This window comes from Chenopodium album, chromosome 12, assembly GCF_948465745.1.
Source record: "Chenopodium album chromosome 12, dcCheAlbu1.1, whole genome shotgun sequence".
NCBI classification, from domain to species: domain Eukaryota; kingdom Viridiplantae; phylum Streptophyta; class Magnoliopsida; order Caryophyllales; family Amaranthaceae; genus Chenopodium; species Chenopodium album.
In genome coordinates, this window is record NC_137845.1 from 10,271,239 (window position 1) to 10,294,981 (window position 23,743).

Here is a 23,743-nt window from a genome sequence, read left to right on the forward strand (position 1 = left end):
ATATGTCTATGTAAATTATAAATGAACACTATGTTCTTTTATATGCCTATGTACATTAGTATATACCTACATGTTCATTCCGCCTTTTTGTACTTTGGAGCGGATGCACCATGCGGATCGTGCATCCGCCTCCACAAACCAAGCGTTACTCGACGGAGGAACAAAATTCATGCTAGGAATTGTGAGGGAACTATTGATAATTAATAAATAGTTAGGAGGAGAGAACGAAGAAGTACAAGCCAACGTGAAAAGCCCTTGACAAAATGACAACTTTACTTACAAGATTACATGAAAGAGAGAAGAAAAGGGTAAAAGATCTTCACCCTAAGCACGTGCAGCGTGACGACCAGCAGGGATTCGATCTTGTAATCTTAAGATTACAACATACATGAAACTTTAACTAAGAGTTGGCGAGGACTTTATTTTTCTTACAAGCGCATAAATAGGAAGAGAAGAAAGAAACATCTAATCCAAAAGAAAAAAAATAATAAAGGTTAGATTAGATCTCTTGTCCATACATTGAGAGATTGTTATATACTCCCGGGTGTACCGTACACCCAACTAGCCCAAGGTTAGTTTTTACTCTTCATTTGATTATTAAATGAAAAACAATCATTAAATGAGAACAAAATACTTATAGGTATATATAACAAATTCCACATATGGATAAGTATGAAATACTATAAAGTATAAACTCAATAATACATTATAATGATAATATTTTTTTAATAATACAATTTCACAAATAAATTTTAAGCCACCTTCAAAAAAACAAAAACAAAAAAAAAACAAAAAAAAAAAAACAAATTTTTAGTCAAAGTAGAGACAAAAAATACTTTAATCTTTCTATTCTTTTTTCTTTTTTATTTTCCTTTTTTTGTTCCATTGAAATCCTACACACCTTCTCATAAGAGAAAATATTACCTTGCCTTGAGAAATAAAGTAACAAAAAACCTAATAATTCCTCCAATTTTCCCTCATCTAAATTATCTTTTGTGAGACTCTTGAAGCTTAAAGGTTTTGATGATAATGAACTTAAACAAAGCAAACTTCAAACTAATCCAACACCCACCACCACTGCTATCTTTAACCATAAAAAAAACCCACAAAAAATAAATCAACCAACCATATATATGAATTTATTAAAAAAAAACCACAAAACTAAATCAATAAAACCACCCACTAAAATCAAACCGAAATCAAACCAAAAATTGAAATTAACAAAAATGAAACCCAAATTCAAACCGAAATCACACCGAAAATTAACATATATCAAAACGAATATTAAACCCAAAATTAACAAAAAAATAATCAAAACGAAAAATGAAACCCAAAAAGAACAAAAAAACAAATAAAAAAAAATCAACAATCAAACATGAAATTCGAATAAAAAAAAAACAACCAAAAAAATTACAAACACGAAAACATACCTCAAAGCACAAATTTGACTTCGAATTTGGTTTAATAAGGCCAAATTCGACCATGAAAAGTCTAGATCTAGAATTTTCATCTAGACTTTTCATGGTCGGATTTGACATTAAAAACCATTAACTTGCTTTAAAACACCAGGCCACCAAAGCATCGAACCGTCGAACTCACCAACACCACCGAAGTTGTGGGAAATTTTCAGAAACTAGATCAGAAGAGAAGAGGATAGAGAAGAAAGAGAATTAGCAGGAGAAGAGGAAAGGCGAAGAGAAAAGAAGAGACGGAAATGGGAAGAAAGAGAAGGGGAAAAGGAAAGAGAAGAGGGCAGGGAGGAGAAGTGTGAGAAGAGAGGGAAAGGAAAGAGGAGTGAATAAGAAACGGCGCTCACATATTTAGGGTTATTAGGGGGATTTGGCCACTCTATTTATACCTATTTTTTATTACAAAAATAAAAATCCTATTACAACCGCCGAAGACGGTCGCAACTTACGACTGTTTTTGAAACGGTCGCAATTTTGGTAATTTGCGACCGTTTTTAGCGGTCGCAATATAATTATTTTTATTTAGAATTATTTTATACATGTATTTTTTTTAAAAAAAATCTTTAATTACCTTTGCGTCCGTTTAATAGCCCAAAAACGGTCGCAAATCTGCGACCGCTTAAAAACGGTCGCAAATTTGCGACTGGTATAAAAACGATCGCAGATTTTATATTTTGCGACCGTTTTAATGACGGTCGTAAAAAACAGTCGTAATTTGACCGAATTTTAGTAGTGTTAGTTCTGGACTGCGTGAAGCCAAAGTATCCTACACTATAGAATATTGGCGCAGCAAATTAGTTTTGTGAAGATTTTACCTTTTAGATTTGCTGTAAATATGTTAAGTAGGTTTACGCATGAGACTTATTATAAAACGTGACAAAAAGCTTGGCAAGCGTCTTAAAATAGGAAAGTTTAAAAAGATAAGTTTTTAGGAAAAGATTTTATATATGATTTATTTTATAAAAACCGATTATCAAAAAGATATTATTCTTTTTGATAATTTATCTTTGATAAGTTTTCTAAAAGTTTTTTTTTAATTATAGATTTACTAAAACCGTGTTTTAGGATTTTGGTAAAATGATATATTTATCTTTTGAAAATCCTACTTTCTATACAAGCAAGTCTTGTATAAATTGTAGAAATCCTAATTCATTATTTTCTGTGAGTTTATGCGTGAAGAAATTGAAGTGTGCTTAATTGTGTAAGTTTGACAAGTCCATAACTTTGTCATATTAGTTTTGGATTTCATGCGTAGCTTGCCTCTCATATAATAAGAGTCTCTATTTTGTAATTGGTTGGGTTCTTGGGTGTGTGTGTGTAATCCATCTTTGCATACAGTGTTGTAGGATTCTAGGTTGAAGCTGAGTGAGTAGTACTCAGGTAGTACAAGTGAATCTAAGTCAAGGACTTAGGTTGGATAGGATAGGGTCCTACTAAGCAGCAAGTTTAGTCCGGAACTTGTGAGTAAAGGTCTGATTATAATAGGTTGTAACTTGTGTGTTTTCCCTATTATATTGGTTTGGTTTGGAAATCCCTTAGAAGGGTCGAGGTTTTAATTCCAATCGGGCCCTGGAAGGTTTCCTCGTAAAATATTGTGTGCATTGCAAGTTCCTTTACATTCTGTTTTACATTCCGCAAAAAGTAGTCACTATGAACTCATATACAATTCACCCCTCCTCTTATAGTGTTCGTCTCAACTAACAGAGACAAACAATAAACAAAAAAATATCAAAAAAATCAAATCGGAGGAAGCATATCCTAGAGGTTTAGAGTTCAAAATCTACCAATAACTAAGGGTGAAAAAAATCATGAGGTTTGAGGGTCAGGTTCAATGAGATTGGCCTGGGTCGGGTTTATTTTAAATATGATTCATATTAAATTATTGTATCCATACAGGTTGAAATTTGAATTTCGTTTATTTCAGATCGATTTCAAATTGGGTGGATTGGGTCATTTTTTGACTCTTCTACTCATACATACGACATGCATACAGATGAGCCGCACATTGAATAATTCCTGACAACATAATGCTATGCTGGCCTAGGTTTACTTATTGAAAAATAATCAGAAGTGAATCCATAATTGTGCACCGGTCCAAAACCGGGACCGGGACCGAGACCGGAATGGGTCGGAATCTGGAATCGCCTATTTCTAAGGACCGGAGACCGGACCGTAGTCTACCGGTCCGGGTTCCGGTCTGGACTTAAATTTTACGGTACGGTCCGATTTTGGACCTTATAGACCGGAATTTTGGATATTTGATTTTTTTACCAAAAAAGAAAGATTTGTTCGAAAATTAAAAAATACAAAGTATAGTATCAACTTTGTTCACCACTTACGACATTCTTTACATTATTTAATTATAATCTAAACTAGTTTATGGTCCCGTGCAATGCACGGATTAACCAAAATTTATAAATATTTTTATTTCAACAACTTTTTTATGATATTTTTTTTATAATAAGTATGATAAAATTCAATATTCGGCTAATTATATTAAAAATTATGCATATTTTTTTTTAATAATACTATTTTGCTTAAATTTTCTATAAGTTGTTACAAAAATGTTTTATTGAATTTGGGATGGAAAGATTGTGTTTAAGTAGGAAAGAAAATATTATAGTGTATTAAAATTGCCTAAGATAAGAAAAAAAAAAAAAAAAAGTGGAGGGAAATTAAAGAACCGTATCAAACTTATTGTTTTATTGATTAAAGAACCGTATCAAAATTAATGTTTTATTGATTAAAGAACCGTATCAAAATTACTGTTAGAAAAAAAAAAGAAAAACAAATCTAAGGCTTGCAGAGTCGAAGATGATGGGTATTAATGACGATGCTACCAGCGACTTCTCTAATATATTCCGGCGACCAATCAGTTCCCTAGTCGGTGTTTTGCAATTCACAACCGCGCGAATTAGAGTTCTCTAGTCGGTGGTTCGCGAGTCGTCAAAGTCGCCGCTCACGGGATTCTTTCTAGTTGTTGCTCGTGATTGCTCAGGGCTGGTGTGTGTAATACAGTGGTGGTCGGTCGGCTGCCTATCTTCTCCTGTGTGGTGGGTTGAAATTGATAGAGAGAATAAGAGGAAGAGGAAGAGGAGTGAGAAACTGCTTGAGAAAATGCGAAGAGGAAGAGGCGCAAGAACTTAAGAGTTAGGGTTTTAAGAAATGAAAACATAAAGTTTAAATTTTTTAAAATAATACATTTTTCCGGGTTTCCGGTCCAGTCCGTAATATTCCGGTTTTTACCCGGACCGGAAACCCGGAATCGCTAGATTGTAAGGACCGAAGACCGACCCGGAATCCAACGGTCCGGTCCAAATTACAGTCCAAATTCCGGTCTCGGTCCTCTTTAGCACACCCCTAAGTGAATAAGGTATTAGATATAAGTTTCATCGTTGACATTGAAACCAAAAAAAACAAAAACCGCAAGAGAGATCAAATGGTAGTGCATGTTGAAAAGAATATCCTATTGCCTATTGGGTAAAGCATATCCTCACATCTCCATGCAAATCCGAAAAATAAATCAAAATGAAGGAAAAAAAATGTATGTTTGATTTCCTTAGAACCCGTATATGTCGGAAAAAAAAAGCTTTTGTAATCAAGAACAACTATTAGACAATGAAGAACTTCCTTAGAATGATTATTACTCCCTCCGTCCCCTTTTGATAGTCTCTTATAGATAAATTTTAGTCTCAAACTGTTCACCTCATTTGTTTTTTCCAACTACCATTAATATTATTTTTTTACCAAAATTCCCTACAATTTGCAACAATTTTGTGCAAATTTAACTTTTCCATGTAAATTTTGTTTTCCCATGTACTTTTATTATTATCTCTCTCTACTTTTTTGCATACCCAATGTCAATTTACTTTTTCAATGTACTTTAATTGTTCTTATTTGTGTTTATTAATTTCTGTGAAAAATACCCTTAAAGGACTATATATCAAAAGGGGACGGAGGCCGGAGGGAGTATATATTATGAAACCTCCTTTAGTTGTGTCATAGTTTGGGACCCATTACATTAAAAGCGAAATATACCACCATAGGTATTGGGAAAAAAAGGTAAAAAAACACAAAACAATTGCCTTGAAATACCCACATGCAAATGCGCGTGAGCAATAATCGGGCTGTGGCATTTTGCAAAAAATTTGGAACTTATATAAAAGGTACCAAATTTAATGAAATCTTTGGGGTCCTTGGTGATGGGATCCTTAATGAAATAATACAAATTCTTATATGTGGTTCTCCATACCATATGGCCAGCCATCATAGAATTACTTCGTTTGTGTAATAGGGGTTATTTGGTCAGTATTAAAGGGTTACTCTATTAATGTTAAAAGGGTTACTCAGTTAATGTTATTGGGGTTACTCAGTCAGTATGACAGGGGTTGCTTGTCAGTATTAAAAAGGTTACTTTGTTATTTTATAAGAGGCCACATGATTTGGCCAGTCATACACAAGATGGATTGATAAAATAAATAAGTGAATTTAAGATATAATTTTTTGGATAAAAATTTATTTTAGAGATTTATCTCTAAAAGGAATTCTAATTTCCATATATTTATTTTAGAAATTTATCTCTAAAAGGGCTTCTAATTTCCATATATATAAAGTAGATTATAACTTTTTTCCTAAAAATAAAAAATCTTATAAATGTTTTTACATTATAAAATACCTTTTTTTTTATAAAAAAAAAAAATGTTGTTCAAAACAAATCCATTTATGATATTTTAATTAACTAAAATGAGACATCAAATTTTGAGATTTCAACTTTTTTTCCAAGCGTTTGTTATACAGACAACGGATAATAATTAGTGTGTCATGTAGTAGGTTTGATTTGTGACCATAGTATGAGAGTTTGATTTGTGACCGTAGGAGGAGAGATATACGTAGTATAATACTACCTCCAGTTCAAATTACTTGCAACTTTGGAATATTTTATATCTCACAAATAATACCCCAAAGTTGCGAATAATTTAGATCGGATGTAGTATATAAATGGAGTTAGTTGTCAAAAAATAAAGGATTTAATAATCCCAATAATAGTTGATTTTACTAGAATATCCCAACTAAGGGTCTGTTCACATTTACTGAATTGAGCTGCACTGAACTGCTTGGAGCTGAACTAAACTGAACTAAACTGATTGGAGCTGAACGGAACTAAACTGAACTGAGCTGAAATGAATATTTTATGAGAGAGGGAAATTAAGAGCTGAACTAAACTGAACTGATTGTAGCTGAACTGAACTGATTGTAGGTGAATTGAACTAAATTGAACTGATTAGAGCTGAACTGAACTAGACTAAATTGAGCTGAAATTAAGTAAATGTGAACAGACCCTAAGGATTATTTTCTAACAATCTCAACTTTGGCTCTAATTTTCTTCCACTAGACCCAACTGGTCAATTATGGGTCAACAACCTGTTATAACAGGTCATATGCCACGTGTTGACACACGATTTGTCCAATATAAAAAAATAAAAAAAAAAAGCGTCGGTAGAAATATATATGTATGTTGGTATGTAATTGTCTCATTAATTTTGTGACTTAAATTAGGAAATAGACTTGAAATTAGGGGTGTGCAGTAATGGACCTGGACCGGCCCAGACCGGTTGATTCCGGTCCGATCTTCAGTCCTCACAAATTAAGGTCCGGACCGGAATGGACCGGAAAGTGTATTTTTGTAATTTTTTGAGTGAAAATTTTAAATTTTTATTTTTAAATTTCTAAAAAATTTAGGTACAAAACTTGTAATTTATAAATTTTAGGTGCAAAATAGAAAAGCACGCAAACAAAAACAAGACGTTAAAAATGTATGTATATATTAAGATACTAAAATGAAAAAGAAAAATAAAAAAAATAATGTAACCGGTCCATCCCGGTCCAAAATCGGCCCGGACCGAATCGGAATAAACAGGTCTGGATCAGAACCCGGACCAGTTGATTATGGTCCAGTCCCGGTCCCCAAAAAAATCAATTCCGGGTTCCGGTCCATTTCGGTCTCGGTCTGGGTTTTGGACCAGTGCACAGCCCTGCTTGAAATTACGATCAATGATTTATTTTGTGAGGCCTACACCATTGACTTTTTTTTTTTTTTTTTGGAGGAAGCCTACACCATTATCTTCTACACAAATATAAGATTAAAAAAGCATGTCCATTATAAAACTATAAGAGCACGTACATTTCCACATAATCATCGACCAAACACCCAAACAAGCATAACCTGGCCTAAACACGCACTATACTTCCTAATGGGGTATTACATGTTGATCAATACACTGATCCACCTTTTTTTTTTTTGCTTTATTTTGCTTCATCTTTCGCAATAAAAATGGGCTTCCATTTAATGGCCTCTTGTTGGGATGCTTCCTGGCTTCCTGCACTCCTCAAAAACGTCCATAATATTAATGACTTTGCTTTTCATCTTATGGAAAATTCTAACATGAATTTCCATTTCATGGGCCCTTGGTTTGCCAACATGCACATCCTAGTAACTGTTGATCCTGCTAACCTTAACCACATATATTGCAAAAAATCTGGAATTTATATAAAAGGTACCAAATTTAATGAAATCTTTGACGTCCTTGGTGATGGGATCCTTAATGAAATAACACAAATTCTTATATGTGGTTCTCCACACTGTATGGCCAGGTATCACAGAGTTACTTTGTTTGTGTAATAGGGGTTACTTGTTCAGTGTTAGAGGTTACTCTGTTAATGTTAATAGGGTTACTTTGTAAGTGTTATAGAGGTTACTCAGTCAGTATGACAGAGGTTACTTGTCAGTATTATAAAGGTTATTTTATTATTTTATAAGTGGTCACATGATGTGGCCAGCCATACACAAGATGGATTGATAAAGTAAATAAGCGAATTTAAGATACAGTATAATTTTTAGGATAAAAATTTATCTCGAAAAAGACTTCTAATTTCTATATAATTATTTTAAAAATTTATCTCTAAAAGGACTTCTAATTTCCATATATATATATATATATATATATATATATATATAAAAATAGATTATAACTTTTTTTTACAAAAAAAAATCTTATGAATGATTTCACATCATAAAATACCTTTTTAAAAGTTGTACAATACAAATCCATTTATGATACTTCCTCCGTTTTTAAATACTTGCTCTATTTCTCCATGCGCGGAGTCTTAGGAGAAATTGGAGAAAATAATAAAATATGGAAGTAGTGGAGTAGTTGAGAAAATAAAAAAAAAATTGTAAAAAGCAAAAGTAGTGGAAGAATAGGAGGAGAGAGAGTATTATGTTGGGTCCACTAAGTTTGAGAAATGAATTAAATATTGTAAAAGCTTTCTAAAAGAGGAAATGGAGCAAGTATTTAAAAACGGCCGGAAAAGGAAAATGGAGCAAGTATTTAAAAACGGAGGCAGTATATTTTAATTAACTAAAACGAGACATCAAAATTTGAGATTTCAACTTTTTTCCAAGTGTCCGTTACATAGATAACAGATAAGAATTAGTGTGTCATGTAGTGGGTTTGATTTGTGACCATAGGATAAGAGTTTTATTTGTGACCATAGGAGGAGAGATATATAATATATAAATGGAGTAAGTTGTCAAAAAATAAAGGAAAAATACACTTTAATTATCCCAAGTATAGGTGATTTACCTAGAATAATCCCAACTAAGGATTATTTGCTAACAGTCCCAACTTAGACTCTTATTTTCTTCCACTAGACCCAACCCATCAATTACAGGTCAACAACCTGTTATAACATGTCATATGTCACGTGTCAACACACGATTTGTCCGAAATAAAAAAAAAAAAATTAAAATAATCAGAAAAATAAAAATAAAAAACAGAAAATACAAAATAAAAAATGAGAATATTTCATTGCGTGTGGGGCTTGCTGCGCGCATGTACGGGCAAGTGCGAGGCCAACACGCTACTGCTAGCGTGCCCAGCAAAGCAAGGCATGCTTGCTAGGCCGCACATGCTAGCGACCAGCTATCATGCCCAGCCAAGAAGCCAAGTGCCAGCAAGGCAGCCTTGATGCCCAAGGCTCGGCGAGCTAACTGGCGCGAGCTGATTGGGCCGAGAGATAGAGTGTGAGGGGCGGCTTGTGGGAAGCTTGGGGAGGAAGGAAATGGTCCTCTCCCCTTGTGGTCATCACCTACCCTCTCCCTCCTTGTTGCAATTAGTTGATTGATCATTGATTTGCTATTTTTTTTTAATTAAAAATAAAATGAAAAACTATTTTTACCAACTCTCCCACATTGATAGGAGAGTGAAATGTTTTCTTGGAATTCTCTATAAATACCCATGTATTAGGACTTGAGAATTCCACTTGAGTTGGAACTCAAAAAGACATATCCATAATAGTGAGAAAACCTTTAAGTTCACATAAAACTCGAGTAGTTGTTTTTGGTCCGAACTCGACTAAAATTCGAGTTAGCGATCGTTCGGGTCGTTGTTGCGGGTGAACTATCGTTAGAGGTCTACGCGCTTGCGAGACTCGGCTTTCGAAGTAAGAGCTTGTTGGTACGAGCGAAGCACGTATCAAGGGTAATATGGTCTTTTCACTTTATCTTGTTATTTATGTCTTTTAGTTATATTATTTGTGAACGGGTCTAGGAATCGGGTTTTGTTCTACAAAAAATCAGACTTTCCGAAACCCAACATGGCAACCCTTAGCAAGCTGGATAATAGAAAAGCGTGCCTGATGGCAAGAGCTTCTGCAATGTCGTCAGCCTCGAACTTGCTTACTCTTAATGTGAAGACAAGTAGAGGCAACAACATCACCAACATAATAATGCATTACACTCCTAAGCCCCACACCATCAAGCCTGAAAGTGGCATCGTTAGAATTGATTTTTATCACACCTTGCGGTAAAAAATAAAACACATCTATACTTATTATATATTAAAAAGCATTCCTAAAATCGTTTATGTGCCACATCATCACTTAATGACATGTCATTATCAACTAACAAATCATTCCAACTATTATTGATAGATTAATATTAAAAAGCATTTGATGGGTTTCAAACATTAGACCTTGAGGATACAAGATCTAACTCTTTCCCATCTTAGCTAATAATAATTCATGTCGTCATTTATAAAAATAAATATAACTATAAATGGCACGCACCATTTACAAAGAAAACGAGATAAGAAATTTGAAAAAAAAATTAAGAGGAATAAAATCAACATTTCTCAAATAATAGAGTAATAAAAATTGCTTTCTATATATACTCTTTGTTAATTAATAACATTATGTTTAACAATTATGCATAACATACATAATAATTGATTATATATTTCATAAAGAAATAATTTAATCTTTCGAAAAAAAAAAACAATTTAATCAAAGTGGTAACCTAGTGCAACGCCCGGGCCGCACACTAATTTGAAATTAAAAGGTGTTGGTCCCTTAATATATATATATATATATATATATATATATATATATATATGTATGTATGACTTAAATTAGGAAATATAGTTAAAATTAACATGAAATGATATGATTTTCATGTGTGATTTATTTTGTGAGGCCTACACCATTAACTTCTACACAAATATAAGATTAAAAAAGCATATTCATAATAAAACTATAAAAGCACGTACATTTTCACATAATCATCAACCAAACACCCAAACAAACAAAACCTGGCCTAAACACATACTATACTTCCTAATGGGGTATTACATGTTGATCAATACACTGATCCTCCTTTTTTTTGCTTTATTTTGCTTCATCTTTCGCAATAAAAATGGCCTTCCAACTAAATGGCCTCTTGTTGGGATGCTTCCTGCACTCCTCAAAAACGTCCATAATACTAATGCCTTTGTTTTTCATCTTATGGAAAATTCTAACATGAATTTCCATTTCATGGGCCCTTGGTTTGCCAACATGCACATCCTAGTAACCGTTGATCCTGCTAACCTTAACCATATATATTGCAAAAAATCTGGAATTTATGTAAAAGGTTCCAAATATAATGAAATCTTTGACGTCCTTGGTGATGGGATCCTTAACTCCGATTCAGATGTATGGAGTTACCATCGAAATGTGGCTCATTTGTTTTTCCATCATCCTCAATTCCACCACTCGTTGATCTATATAACATGGGAAAAAGTCAAGAATGGACTCATCCCATTTCTTGATCATGTTGCTAAACACTCGATTGAGATTGACCTTCAAAATATATTCTTAAGGTTCATGTATGATACAATGAGTAATATCATGATGGACCATGATCCGGAATCTCTTTCAATCGATTTGCCTGATTTTCCACTCTTGAAGGCTGTGGCTGATCTCGAACACACTTTGTTCACTCGTCACGTATTGCCAACATGCATATGGAAATTCCAAAGGTGGTTGAATATAGGGGGAGAGAATAAGTACAAGCAAGCATGGAAAATCCTTGATGACTTTATTTACAAGTGCATAAATAAGAAAAGAGAAGAAATGAGGAAAGCAACATCTAAACCAAAGGATAATGAAATAGAGGTAAGTAGAGTAGATCTATTGACCTTATTTATGGATACCGATGAAAACACTATTAGGTCAAAGAGCCATAATGATAAATTTTTAAGGGATACAGTTTCAAATTTTTATCTAGCCGGAGGAGAAACAACAAGTATTGGATTGACTTGGTTTTTTTTCCTTCTCTTGAAAAACCCACAAATTGCTCACAAGATTAAAATGGAACTAGATGGTATAATGATACAAGTGAACAATAACTATGATAGGTTTCTAAGCAATTTTATAGAGTTTAGTGGCCAGCTAATATATCTTCATGCTACATTATGTGAATCTTTAAGACTCTACCCAGTATTAACAAGCAATCACAAGTCACCAATTGAGCCAGACATCCTTCCTAGTGGTCATCAAGTGAATCGAAATACGGAAATTATCATCAACGCGTACGTGATGGGAAGGATGAAATCGATATGGGGAGAAGATTGCAACGAGTTCAAGCCCGAAAGGTGGATAACTGAAGGTGGAACGATTAAACGTGAGCCATCGTACAAGTTTGCGGTGTTTAGTGCAGGGCCAAGGTCTTGCATGGGAAAGCAAATGGTTTTCACCCAAATGAAGATTATAGCTGCCTTCATCATCCAACACTACAATATAGAGACCGTACAAGGATATTATCCTGTCCTCGATCACTCTATACTTCTTCGTATGAAAAATGGTTTTAAGGTTAAGATAAGTCGTTCTCAAAATTAATATGAAGTATAAGGTATTATATGTGGGCCTGCCAAATTAAATGTACGTAGGTTCAAATATTAAATAATCATGGACTTTGTCCTTGCTTCCATTGTTAGATTTGTTACATGTGATATAGAATATTTCAAGGTTGTTTAAGATATACAAGTAAATTAAATAAGTATTGTCATGTATTGTGTAAAATTATCTAGGTTGAATCGATATTATATAATATGAATTTTTATTATATAAAATCTCACATATCTCTGTGTAGATAAGCTGGCAAACGTGTCATATCATGTTATTCTCATGTTCGTGTTCGAAATTATACAGGTCAGAGAACCTTAACACTAACCAATGCCAACCCGTCGTATAATACATGTGTCGTGTTGTGTAGGGCTGGCAAACGGATCAGGTCAGGTCAGGTTCGTGTTCGTGTTCGGGTCGACTAATTTCGGGTCAGCTACCCCCCAACTCAAACCTAATCCATTTAACTTTTCGGGTTGAAAATCCCAACCTGAACGTGATATTTTCGGGTTGGAGTCAACCCGAAATTGACCTTTGACCTTTTTTCGATTTTAAATCAGGCTGCTTTATACTAAAATTAGTCTAAAACTGACCTGATTTTTATCTTCAAATAATAATTTGATCGGTGCTTCAATTAGGTGAACCGTATAGATTATATGAATATATAAGACTGTAGAAATTTTGTAAATCATATACATTATATCAACAAAACAACAACAATAGAAAATAATAAAAATATTAAGTGTATTAAACTTGTAATTTAATATTACAACAACAAAAATCTAAAAGTAAAACAATATACGGAGTATAAAATTCGAAATTAGTAAAAACAACAAGCATTATCCAATGAAAGGGAGGAGCACTTGAAGTTTGAGCACTTGCAACTTGAAGCTTGATGTCCGTGAAGGAGAGGAAGACGTGAAGGAGGAGGCCAGGAGCATGCACTTGCAACTTGCAAAGGATTTAGGAAGTGATTTCTTGAGAGTTGAAGAGAGAGAAAATTGATTTTGACAATTGATTTACCTTAGGAGATTGAACTTTGAAGCCCTTAAAGAGAGAAGATGAGATAAAGAGGAGTATGGAGCAGCGACTACATCTAATAAAAGTGATCCTTATGGTTTTACTTTTTATAAGGAACATGAATTTTGGCTTGGGCTGGTTACTTTATTTAGAATTTTTTAAAATGTTTAATCATGATTTGTTTTCGGGTTATTCAGGTCAGGTTCGAATTAACCCGGCCTGATTTCAACCCAATAATTTTTTCGGGCTATATGGATCGTTTCGGGTTCGAATTTTCAACCTTAACCTGACCCATTTAATTTTCAGGTCGGGTTCATGTTGGCCCATTTAATTTTTCGGATCGAAAATCTCAATCCTAACCCGCTATATTTAAGTCGGGTTCGTGTCGGGTTATCGGGTCGGGTCAGCTTTTGCCACCCCTAGTGTTGCGTTGAGTTGTTGACCCATACAGTTTAACTATTCTTGTCAAAAGAGGTATTAACACTAACCCTCCTTTTTTCGTGTCTAGTTCATGTCGTGTTATTGTGTTCTAAGTAAAAACGTTAGCCTCACTTAAAAAATTATCATAAATTATTGGTCATTTTTCTTAAGAGGGGTAATTCGTGTTAATTTTGTATTGAAATTCTCTGCACTAATGACCCAACCTGGTTAATTAGACGTCTCGTATTGATTCATTTAATTAAATTTGTCGTAAACTTTTGACACTAATTCAGGCCAATATTCTGAGGTTCGGATTGTGTCGTATCGTGTTCATTTCTGATTTGAGCTTGATACATTTGATGGAGTAATCCATAGTAAAAGTTATTTAGTAGGCATGCTCACTAGTAGAAAAACATTCATTCGCTTTGCCTTATTTGCGTCATTCATAGAAACAAATGAAGCGAACGATATATTTTGGCTTCATCCTAAGTGATTTGCGTCAGACATTAATTAGTAATTGTTGTAAGGTGTACATAATGACGACAATGTGTTGCTTTTTGCAATGTCTAAATGGAAACTTTTTCATGATGGCATTACAGCCAAAGCAAATTTGGCTAGAAGGGGTATTCAACTGAATGAGGTTTGTGATCACTGTGGGGTGGCCTCGGAGGACAGCCATCATCTCTTTAGTTCTGTATTCCGGCAAAGGAAATTTGGGTGAATGGCCCTCTTTCTATTTGCCATGACTCTCTTGAGACCAGCCTTTTGAAAGGTTGGATTCAGCACTATATCCTGCTCTTTTATAGCGAGGATGGTAAGCACAGTCACCGATGTGCGTTGTTTATTGCAACTTTATGGGGACTATGGAAGTCAAGGAATGAAAGATGTTTCAAGAATGCTAGGAGTACGAGAGCGCAAGTGATGGAGCTTATAAGTATAGCGATGAAAGACCACGAGACTTTCACACAGCAAGGACACTTGGCTAGGGATGTGGAGGCTAACAGTGAGAATGACCCAATCTTTCCTCCGGGGTTCAATTACGTTCATTTAGGTAAAGAGACGGATGGGTTTGATGATTTCATAGTAGAAGTGGATGGGTCCTGGGATAAGAATACTACAAGAGCGAGCATTGATTGGGCGGTGAAAAGCAATTCTCAAGGCCATGAATTGGAGGTAGGGGGGAAACATGGAGCAGCATCATCGGTGCTCCATTGCGAGGCTTGGGCTTGCCTTGAAGCAATGAAATGGGCCCATGCCAAAGGTAAGCAAGGGATTCTTATATTATCCGATTCAACCTCTCTTCTGGACAATTTACAAGATAATCTAGGTAGAGATATTCTAATAACCTGGATTCTAAAAGAATTAAGGGAGGTTGGATCGGCTTTTCGAAGGTGCACAATCTTAAAAGTTCGGAGGGACCAGGTTCAAAAGGCGGACGACATAGCTAGGAATTGTCGGTCTACCTTGTCTAGTTTTCTGTAGCACTTTGTTTTCCTTTTGCTATTGTCAAAAAAAAAAAAAAAAAAAAAAAAAAAAAAAAAAAAAAAAAAAAAAAAAGACATATATAGTAGTTAAAAAAATGGAATATGAATATTTTATGGAGTAGTACTACTTATTCTAATGTACATATATAATTTGAGGCTTTTTCAGTCTTGTCATGATTTTCGTGGAATAATTGATGCATGGTTTGATCACTTACCCGGCCAATGATAAGCTTTATTTAATTTTTCTTTTTACAAAGGCAAGTGAATAGTTTGGTACGGTCGATGTTGTCCATTTCTAGAGTTGATTACACATTGTCAACAATTTTGACAAAATATTCTACTTTTATGTATGGCCTAAAGTGTACGTATAATTTTTTATTTATTTATTTATTTATTTATTTTAAACAGTCAGATACGGGGGATCCCCACCCTATCATTGAAATGGAGGATGAGAGTCAAACTCGCCAACCACTTAACCACCCCTCCATCTCCAATGTCCTATCATTGCACGCAGACTTTAATAAAATTGAAAACTTATTAAAGTCTCCAATTGAAGTAGCTACATAGGGAAACAAATTTAGCAACAATACTTTATTTATGTGGGCAATGAAGATTATTATTAACGTGATGCTTGTCGGAAATAAATTTGCAACACGAATTGACTCAAGCTTGGAGCACCAAGTGTATGGTGGATTGTAGTGCGACTTGGTGTCATTATCTACAAATATTTTTACCAAAATTTAGTGATTATTTTCAATTATCACAATTAATTAAGCTCTCATGCACATTTAATAGAAAATAACATTACAAATTAAACCAAGCTGAGCTATCTATTTTCTTTCCCGGAGTCTTTTTAAAGGGATACGCAGGAGTTCAAATTTTTGAATTGCCTTGTCCGGCCGATCATTCTGCTGGCATCTCGCATTCACACCCTCGTTTGACTGCCTCTCGGGATGTAGTTGTCCCGCTTGAAGGAGATACCCAACTTCTTTGGCTTTCGTTTAGCCAACTAGTGAATACCTTGCCTTGAGAAATAGAGTAAGAAAAAACCTAATTATTCCTCCAATTTTCCCTCATCTAAATTATCTTTTGTGAGACAAACAATAAAGTGAAAAGATCAGACAGATCAAATCGGAGGAAACAATTAAGATTTGTGTGGGGTAATAGTTTTGCTCTAATTAATTAATACTCCCAATATCTCTTTGGTAACTTTTAAGTTCAACAAAGCATTTAAGATCACAACCCATTTTTGTTGGATCCCTATTTTAAAAATCATTTCGTGGTCATTGGCTCATTGCGTATTTCATGTTTTATTTGTTAGCATCAGCATTATTGATGTGTGTATAATTACAACCAGTATTTGTGACACTGTTTTTGTATCTGATAATATTCCTACGTCAACTTTTAAAGGTATGGAGTTCAAATACTACCAACTAAGGGTGAAAAAATTCATGAGATTTGAGGGTCAGGTTCAATGAGATCGGGTCGGGTTTATTTTAAATATGAGTCATATTAAATTATTGTGTCTAGAAAAGTTGAAATTTGAATTTGGTTTATTTCGAGTCGATTTCGAATTGGGTGGATTGGGATGAGCAGCGCATTGAATAATTCCTGACAACATAATGCTATGCTGGCCTAGGTTTGCTTATTGAAAAATAATCGGAAGTGAATCAGGTATGAAAGAAAAAAAAAACAAAGTTTGATTTCCTTAGACACCGTAAATGTTGGAAAAATAGCTATTGTAATCAAGAACAACCATTAGACAATTAAGAACTTCCTTAGAATGATTATTATAAAACCTACTTCGGTTGTGCCATGGTTAGGACCCACTGCAAAATAGATATTGAAAAAGAAGCTCAAAAAACACACAAAACAATTTCCGCCCCGAAATACCCACATGCAAATGCGCTTGACGACTGCCGCAAATATTGCTGCGAGTGCAGCTCGAACTGCGGACGTAACATTACTAAAATTATCACTCCAACGAACTGCAGACGTAGCATATACTTCCTAGGTAGCTCTCTCCGACTCGCATTACTAAAATTATCACTCCAACGATAAACGCCCATGAGAGTATGTCGGTTGAGTTTTCGCTCACAGATCAAAAAAAATATCATTACAATATGTTGATAAATGAAGAGAAAGAGAATTAAACCCTTTATAAGGGGATATTGCTCCTCATATTTCTTATTTTGAATAAAATACTACTCATTTATATGTCATTCGAAGTATGGTTTTTGATTGGAATCTCCTTGAACTTGAGAAGTGGCCGGACTAGCTTATCATGTGAGGGGGAGTTTGAAAATGCGCTTATAGCACAACGGCACAATCTTCTCACAATATTATCCCACGTGAATAAAAGAAGATCCTGAGAGTTTAATATTTTACTTCGTAAAAGACAGAGGGGCCAATTCACCTATTTGTATGTGATAATAAAAATTGCAATTATATCAAATTTCTAGCGTTTCATATACAAATAAATTTTTAAATAATGCGCTTTGTGTGCAACTGGACATATCATGTGGCCGCTTGTAAAAAAACAAAGTAATTCCTATAACACTGATTGAGTAACCCTATAACACTGATGAAGTAATCCATGTAACACTAACCGAGTAAACTTTATAATACTAATAAAGTTACCCCATAATGGTTGGTCACATGGTGTGGCCAGCCACATAGTGTAGTATAAAACTTGATGATTTTTAAAAGGGACGGAGGGAGCAAGGAAGAAGCATATAGAAACTTTTCTATATTTTTCTATTTAAAGAACTCTTTCACATGAAGATGAACCATCCCATTTAAACTCCCACCAAACCTTACAAAGAACTATAATTTCTTAGCAAACAATGACATACTTGGTTATCTTTACTTTGCTCATTTGCTTGTTTATTTTTTGCTACTTTTTCCGCAACAAAAATGGTATCCCAACTAATTGGCCTCTTGTTGGGATGCTTCCTGCACTCTTCCAAAACTTTCACAGAATCAATGAATTTTTCATTGAAATTATGGAGAAATCATCTGAGCTAACGTTTCTATTTAAGGGCCCTTGGTTCAGCAACATGAACATTATAGTTACCGTTGATCCTTCCAACGTTCACCACGTGCTTAGCAAGAGCTTCGGAAACTATGTCAAAGGCCCTAAATTTAACGAAATTTTCGAATATCTTGGAGATGGGATCTTTAACTCGGATTCTAGTTTGTGGCAGTATCATCGAAGATTGGCTCATTCTTTCTTCGGCCATCCCAAATTCAATTCAATTTTTATGAAGAAAATTTGGGAAGAGATGGAAAGTAGACTCATCCCATTGCTCGATAATGTCTCTAAGCATGGTGTTGAAATCGACTTGTATGATACGTTTAAAAGGTTTACTTTTGATAATGTATGTAACATTCTCTTGGACTATGACCCTAAATTTCTCTCACTCGATTTGTCACCTATTCCACTCTTCCAAGCCGTGAATGATGTAGAAGAGGTGATTTTTCGGCGTCATGCTATGCCAACATCTATGTGGAAATTTATGAGATGGTTGGGTGTAGGGGAAGAGAAATACCAAAAAGATTGCCAGATGATTTACAATTTCACTAACAAGATGATAGCTATGAAGAGAGCAGAAAGGAAACTCGATAATCCTAAAGAAGAAAGTGAGGTAATATTCGACGACTTATTGACAATTTATATGAATGAGGTAGAAAATCACACAACTCCAACAAATAGTAGCAACGGTGATGAGTTTTTAAAGGATGCGTTTTTAAATTTTTTTATAGCAGGAGGTGATACAACTAGTGTTGCTTTATCTTGGTTATTTTACCTTCTTACCAAAAACCCACATGTCACTAATAAGATTAGAGAGGAATTAAATGCTATAATGGTAGAAAGAGACGATGATAATAAAAATGAAGATTTTTTAAGGGAGTTTACCACGCACAAAAATGAGCTAGTATATCTTCATGGTGCTATATGTGAAACATTAAGATTATATCCATCTGTACCATTCAACCACAAGAATTCAATTGAATCGGATATACTTCCAAGTGGTCATCAAATGAAACCGAATACGCAAATCATCTTCAACATGTATGCCCAAGGAAGGATGAAATCAATTTGGGGAGATGATTGTAACGAGTTTAAGCCCGAGAGATGGATAACGGAACGAGGAAACATTAAGTTCGAGCCATCGTACAAGTTTTCGGTTTTCGGGGCAGGGCCGAGGATTTGTCAAGGAAAGGACATGGCTTTAACCCAAATAAAGATTGTTGCAGCTGCCATAATTCAAAGGTATGATATAGAAGTTGTCCAAGGACATCAAGTTGTTCCTGATGTCTCCCTTAAACTTCAAATGAAACATGGTTTTAAGGTTAAAATTGTTCGATGTTAATAGTAATAAAGTGCGTGATTGTTGAAGATAATGAGTACGATTATCTTAGTGAATTTGATGTATTGTTGTTTTGTATTGTGAATTCGCATTGTTTCTATGAATAAAATGAGTGTGTGTGTGTTAATTTTTTTATTTTTTTTTTTGGTAACAAAATGTGTTAAAGAAATAAATAAATTTTTAAGTGTAGCTAATAATTTTTATCCGATTAAAACCTATTTTTAGTGTACGTGTTAACATCATAATGAAACAGAGGTTGTATGAGTGTATAAGATTGAATGAACTTTCTTATGGACCGTTTGGTTGGGGGTATTCAGGAAAGGGAATGGGAATTAACTGGCCCGATTCCCTTTGTTGATGTTTGTTTAGCACTTTCTTTCATTCCCTTTACCCCCTCCATTCCCCAAATTCCTTCTAAGTCCATTCCCCACCCCCCCTAGGTATTTCCATTCCATTCCCTAGCCACCCCAACACCACCACATCACCACCTTTACACCTACCAACACCACCGGAAACCAGCCCACCTACGTACCTGACCACCGCCGACCCTACCCCGACCACCGCTGCCCCACCCCTGATCCTCGCCGCCCTCCCCTCCCCCGCAAAAATAACCACCACCACCCAGCTCTCCCTATCGCCGTTAAACCGCCGCCTAGCCCTCCCAAAGCCCCGTCCCGCCCCTTCCCGTCGCTGCCCTTCCCCTCTCCCCGCAAATCTTCCCCTCCCCCATAAAACGTCCCATAACCACCGCAAAACCCTAAAAACTCTTCTCCCTCCCCTTAAATCGTCAGCCGCCTCTCCCACCACCCTCGAAATCCGTGGGGGAAGGGTTGTCGACGGTTTTTATGGTGAGGGAGAATGGTTTCTAGGGTTCATTCGTGGCTAAGGTAAGTTTTACGGGGCTGAGGGAGGATTTGCGAGGGGCGGGGACGGCCGACGAAGGGAGGCGCACGGTGAGGGAGCAGAGGCGAGGGGTTTGGTGGCTGGGTGGTGGCTGGAAACGGTGGAGAGTGAAAGTGTAGGTGGTTGTGTGGTGGTGGGACTCATTCTCTTTGTTGTAAAACAAACAACATACACAATTTTAGGTAATTTCATTCCATTCTTTGTCTTTCCCTTTGTTCATTCCATTCCAATTACCCTGGGCGAACCAAACGGCCCCTTAGTGTAATAATGTCATAGGTAACACCCAACACTACAATATACAATATGGGCTTGTTTGGCAATTGGCTTTTGATTTGGTTAACGAGCCAAAAAATATGTTTAAGTTATTTGTTGTTGGCTAAAAAGCTAAACATTCCCCCGAAAGCTAGTAAGACTAGCTTTTTTGTGTTGGTTGTTAGCCTTTATACTTACTCTTACATTTTTTTTCCTAATTAACTACCAACTTTGACAAACATATCTATTTAAGAGCCGACAATCAAACAACCAACATAAAAAGTCAACACAAACAGTTAGTCAGACCAGCTAGTTAAGGGTAACAGTGTTGTCAGCCAGCCAACAACCAATGTAACAGTCAATTGCTATAAAACAAGCGATATCCACTATCGTATTTTATTACTTGATCCACTTTCCTTTTGCGGTCGTATTCTATTGCTTAGGGCCTGTGTTGATTTACTAAAATGAGTTAAACTGAACTAAGATGAATTGAGTTCAGCTGAATTGTTTATGAGAGAAGGAAATTAGGAACTGAACTGAACTGATTGGAGCTGTATTGAGCTGAACTGAACTGAACTGAAATTAAACTGAAGAGAACAGACCCTTACTCCATTTCTTTTTTTTTTTTTTTTTGAAGAGTACTCCGTTTCTTTTTTGAAAACCTTTCACAATATTTTGCTGATTTTTTTTACTCCTAGTGTACCCCCCTCCCAAATACCATATTTTAATACTACCTCTGGTCCAATTTACTCGCAACAAAGGAATATTTTATGTCTCACAAATAATACCCCTTTGTTGCGAGTAAATTGGACCAGAGGTAGTATTTCTAGATTCTCTCTCCTCACAACTAGCTATCATACCTAATTCTTCCACCAACCTCACTTTCTTTATAATTTATTACTTTTTCTAAAAATTTGCTCATAAAGAAATAGAGCATGTAATAAAATGTGGAAGGAGTATTGATTTTTGTATTTTGTTCTTACATCTAATTTGTATTCTCAATATAATATGTTTTGAGTAGCTTTCTTGTATGATTTGCAAAAACCACTATGTATTAGAGCAAAATGCGACAAGTATTATAGAGTAAGAGCATTAAATTGCAACCTCAACATTTAAATATAAATAAAATCATTAAGATGCATATGATTACTATGAATACTATCACAAAATAATACTTTCTTTGTTTCTATTTAGTTGACACGTTCAATTTAGACACACATATTAAGGAGAGAAGAGATAGTGAAAGAGAATAATAAAGCAAGTGGGGTACTGATAAAATATAATGAATAATTCTCTGTCATTCTCATTCATATAAACGGCCACATACAAAGGTATATATAGAGTAGGATACTTGGAGGGCAAGGCCAAATAACCTAAAGATAATCACAAAATATATTCACAACATACGGGTCACAAATGCCCAACTTGCGAAGTAGAAACTCGAACTTAGCTTTTCCCAAAGCCTTTGTAAAAATATCAGCCAACTGTACCGTCGTAGGAACATACGAAGGTATAATCGTCCCATCTGTAATCGCATCCCGAACAAAATGACAATCTGACTCAATATGTTTTGTTCGTTCATGAAACACTGGATTCTGCGCAATGTATAACGCAGACTGACTATCACAATAAAGGTGCATCAATCTCATTCTCATGTCGAACACCTAAGTCACCAAGCACTAGTAGAAAAAACTAAATGGGAAGCCCCAATTGGCAAGCGGTTTTTCAAATCCGCTTCGAAAGACCCTATTTTTTAAAAAAAAAAAAAGAAAAAAAAAACTCTTTTTTAGAATGGCAAGCGGTTTTGGCGCGAACCGCTTCCCATTACATGTATTGGCAAGCGGTTCGGGGTTGAACCGCTTGCCATTTGGTATAATGGTAAGCGGTTCAACCCCGAACCGCTTGCCAATTCAAAAAAAAAATTTTGCGGGAATTGAAACTCAGCAGTCAGTGGCACTTAGTCGAATTTTTCCCCAAAAATTCGAACAGTACTCTCTAATTCACTTCCCCTCTCTTTCTCACTCCTTGCTTCCAACTCCACTCTCAAGCATACTCCACCACCGCCGCCGCCGCCGCCACCACCACTCCTTTCACTCCCTTTTCTCTCTCTTTTTTTTTTTAATTTTCGTGGGTTTGTTTGTAGCTGCTCCTGTGCGAAAATTTGCAGCGTTCGTGGGGAGGTGTTGCTCAAGGTCGCTGGTGGTGTTCGTGGCTGCATGCTGCTGTTTTCGTGGGGGTGCGGCTGCCAATTCATGGGTGGCTGGTGGTGTGTGTTCTGATTTTTCGCCCCACCACCACACCTCTCTCTCTCCCTGCCCTAATTGAAGCTACTACTTCTTTCAAAGCCACCACAAGTCTAACTCTCACCCCACAATATCAATCCTTCTCTTTCACACTCTCAAATTAGGGTGAGCTCTTGCTAAACTTTACTTAAATATGTATTAATTGTTTGTTTATTCCAAACTTTAAAGTTAGGGTTTCAAATTTAGTGAGCACATTTATCTTAATTGTGTTTATTAATTGTTTGTTTATTCCATAATGTTAATTGTTACTTTAATTGTTTAAATGTTATATATATATATATATATATATATATATATAT

The 23,743-nt window shown here is 35.3% G+C and overlaps 1 protein-coding gene and 2 pseudogenes across 1 annotated transcript; all 3 read left to right on the forward strand.

Moving 5' to 3' along the window:
- The first annotated feature begins 11,034 nt into the window (after positions 1-11,034).
- Positions 11,035-12,880, forward strand: LOC145571925 (alkane hydroxylase MAH1 pseudogene; annotated as a pseudogene).
- A 1,811-nt stretch (positions 12,881-14,691) lies between these two features.
- On the forward strand, positions 14,692-15,611 carry LOC145570827 (uncharacterized). The gene is made up of 2 exons (XM_081629957.1): positions 14,692-14,846; positions 14,936-15,611. The coding sequence occupies exons 1-2, from the start codon at positions 14,692-14,694 to the stop codon at positions 15,609-15,611; spliced, it is 831 nt and encodes a 276-aa protein (XP_081486083.1).
- Positions 15,612-18,422: 2,811 nt separating this feature from the next.
- Positions 18,423-20,249, forward strand: LOC145571926 (alkane hydroxylase MAH1 pseudogene; annotated as a pseudogene).
- The last annotated feature ends 3,494 nt before the right edge of the window (positions 20,250-23,743 follow it).

Bases quoted from the DNA above. Each gene is read 5' to 3' on its own strand.
- LOC145570827 (XM_081629957.1), top strand. From the start codon at position 14,692: ATGTCTAAATGGAAACTTTTTCATGATGGCATTACAGCCAAAGCAAAT. The intron at 14,847-14,935 runs GTGAATGGCCCT...GCTCTTTTATAG, and splicing joins TTCCGGCAAAGGAAATTTGG to CGAGGATGGTAAGCACAGTC.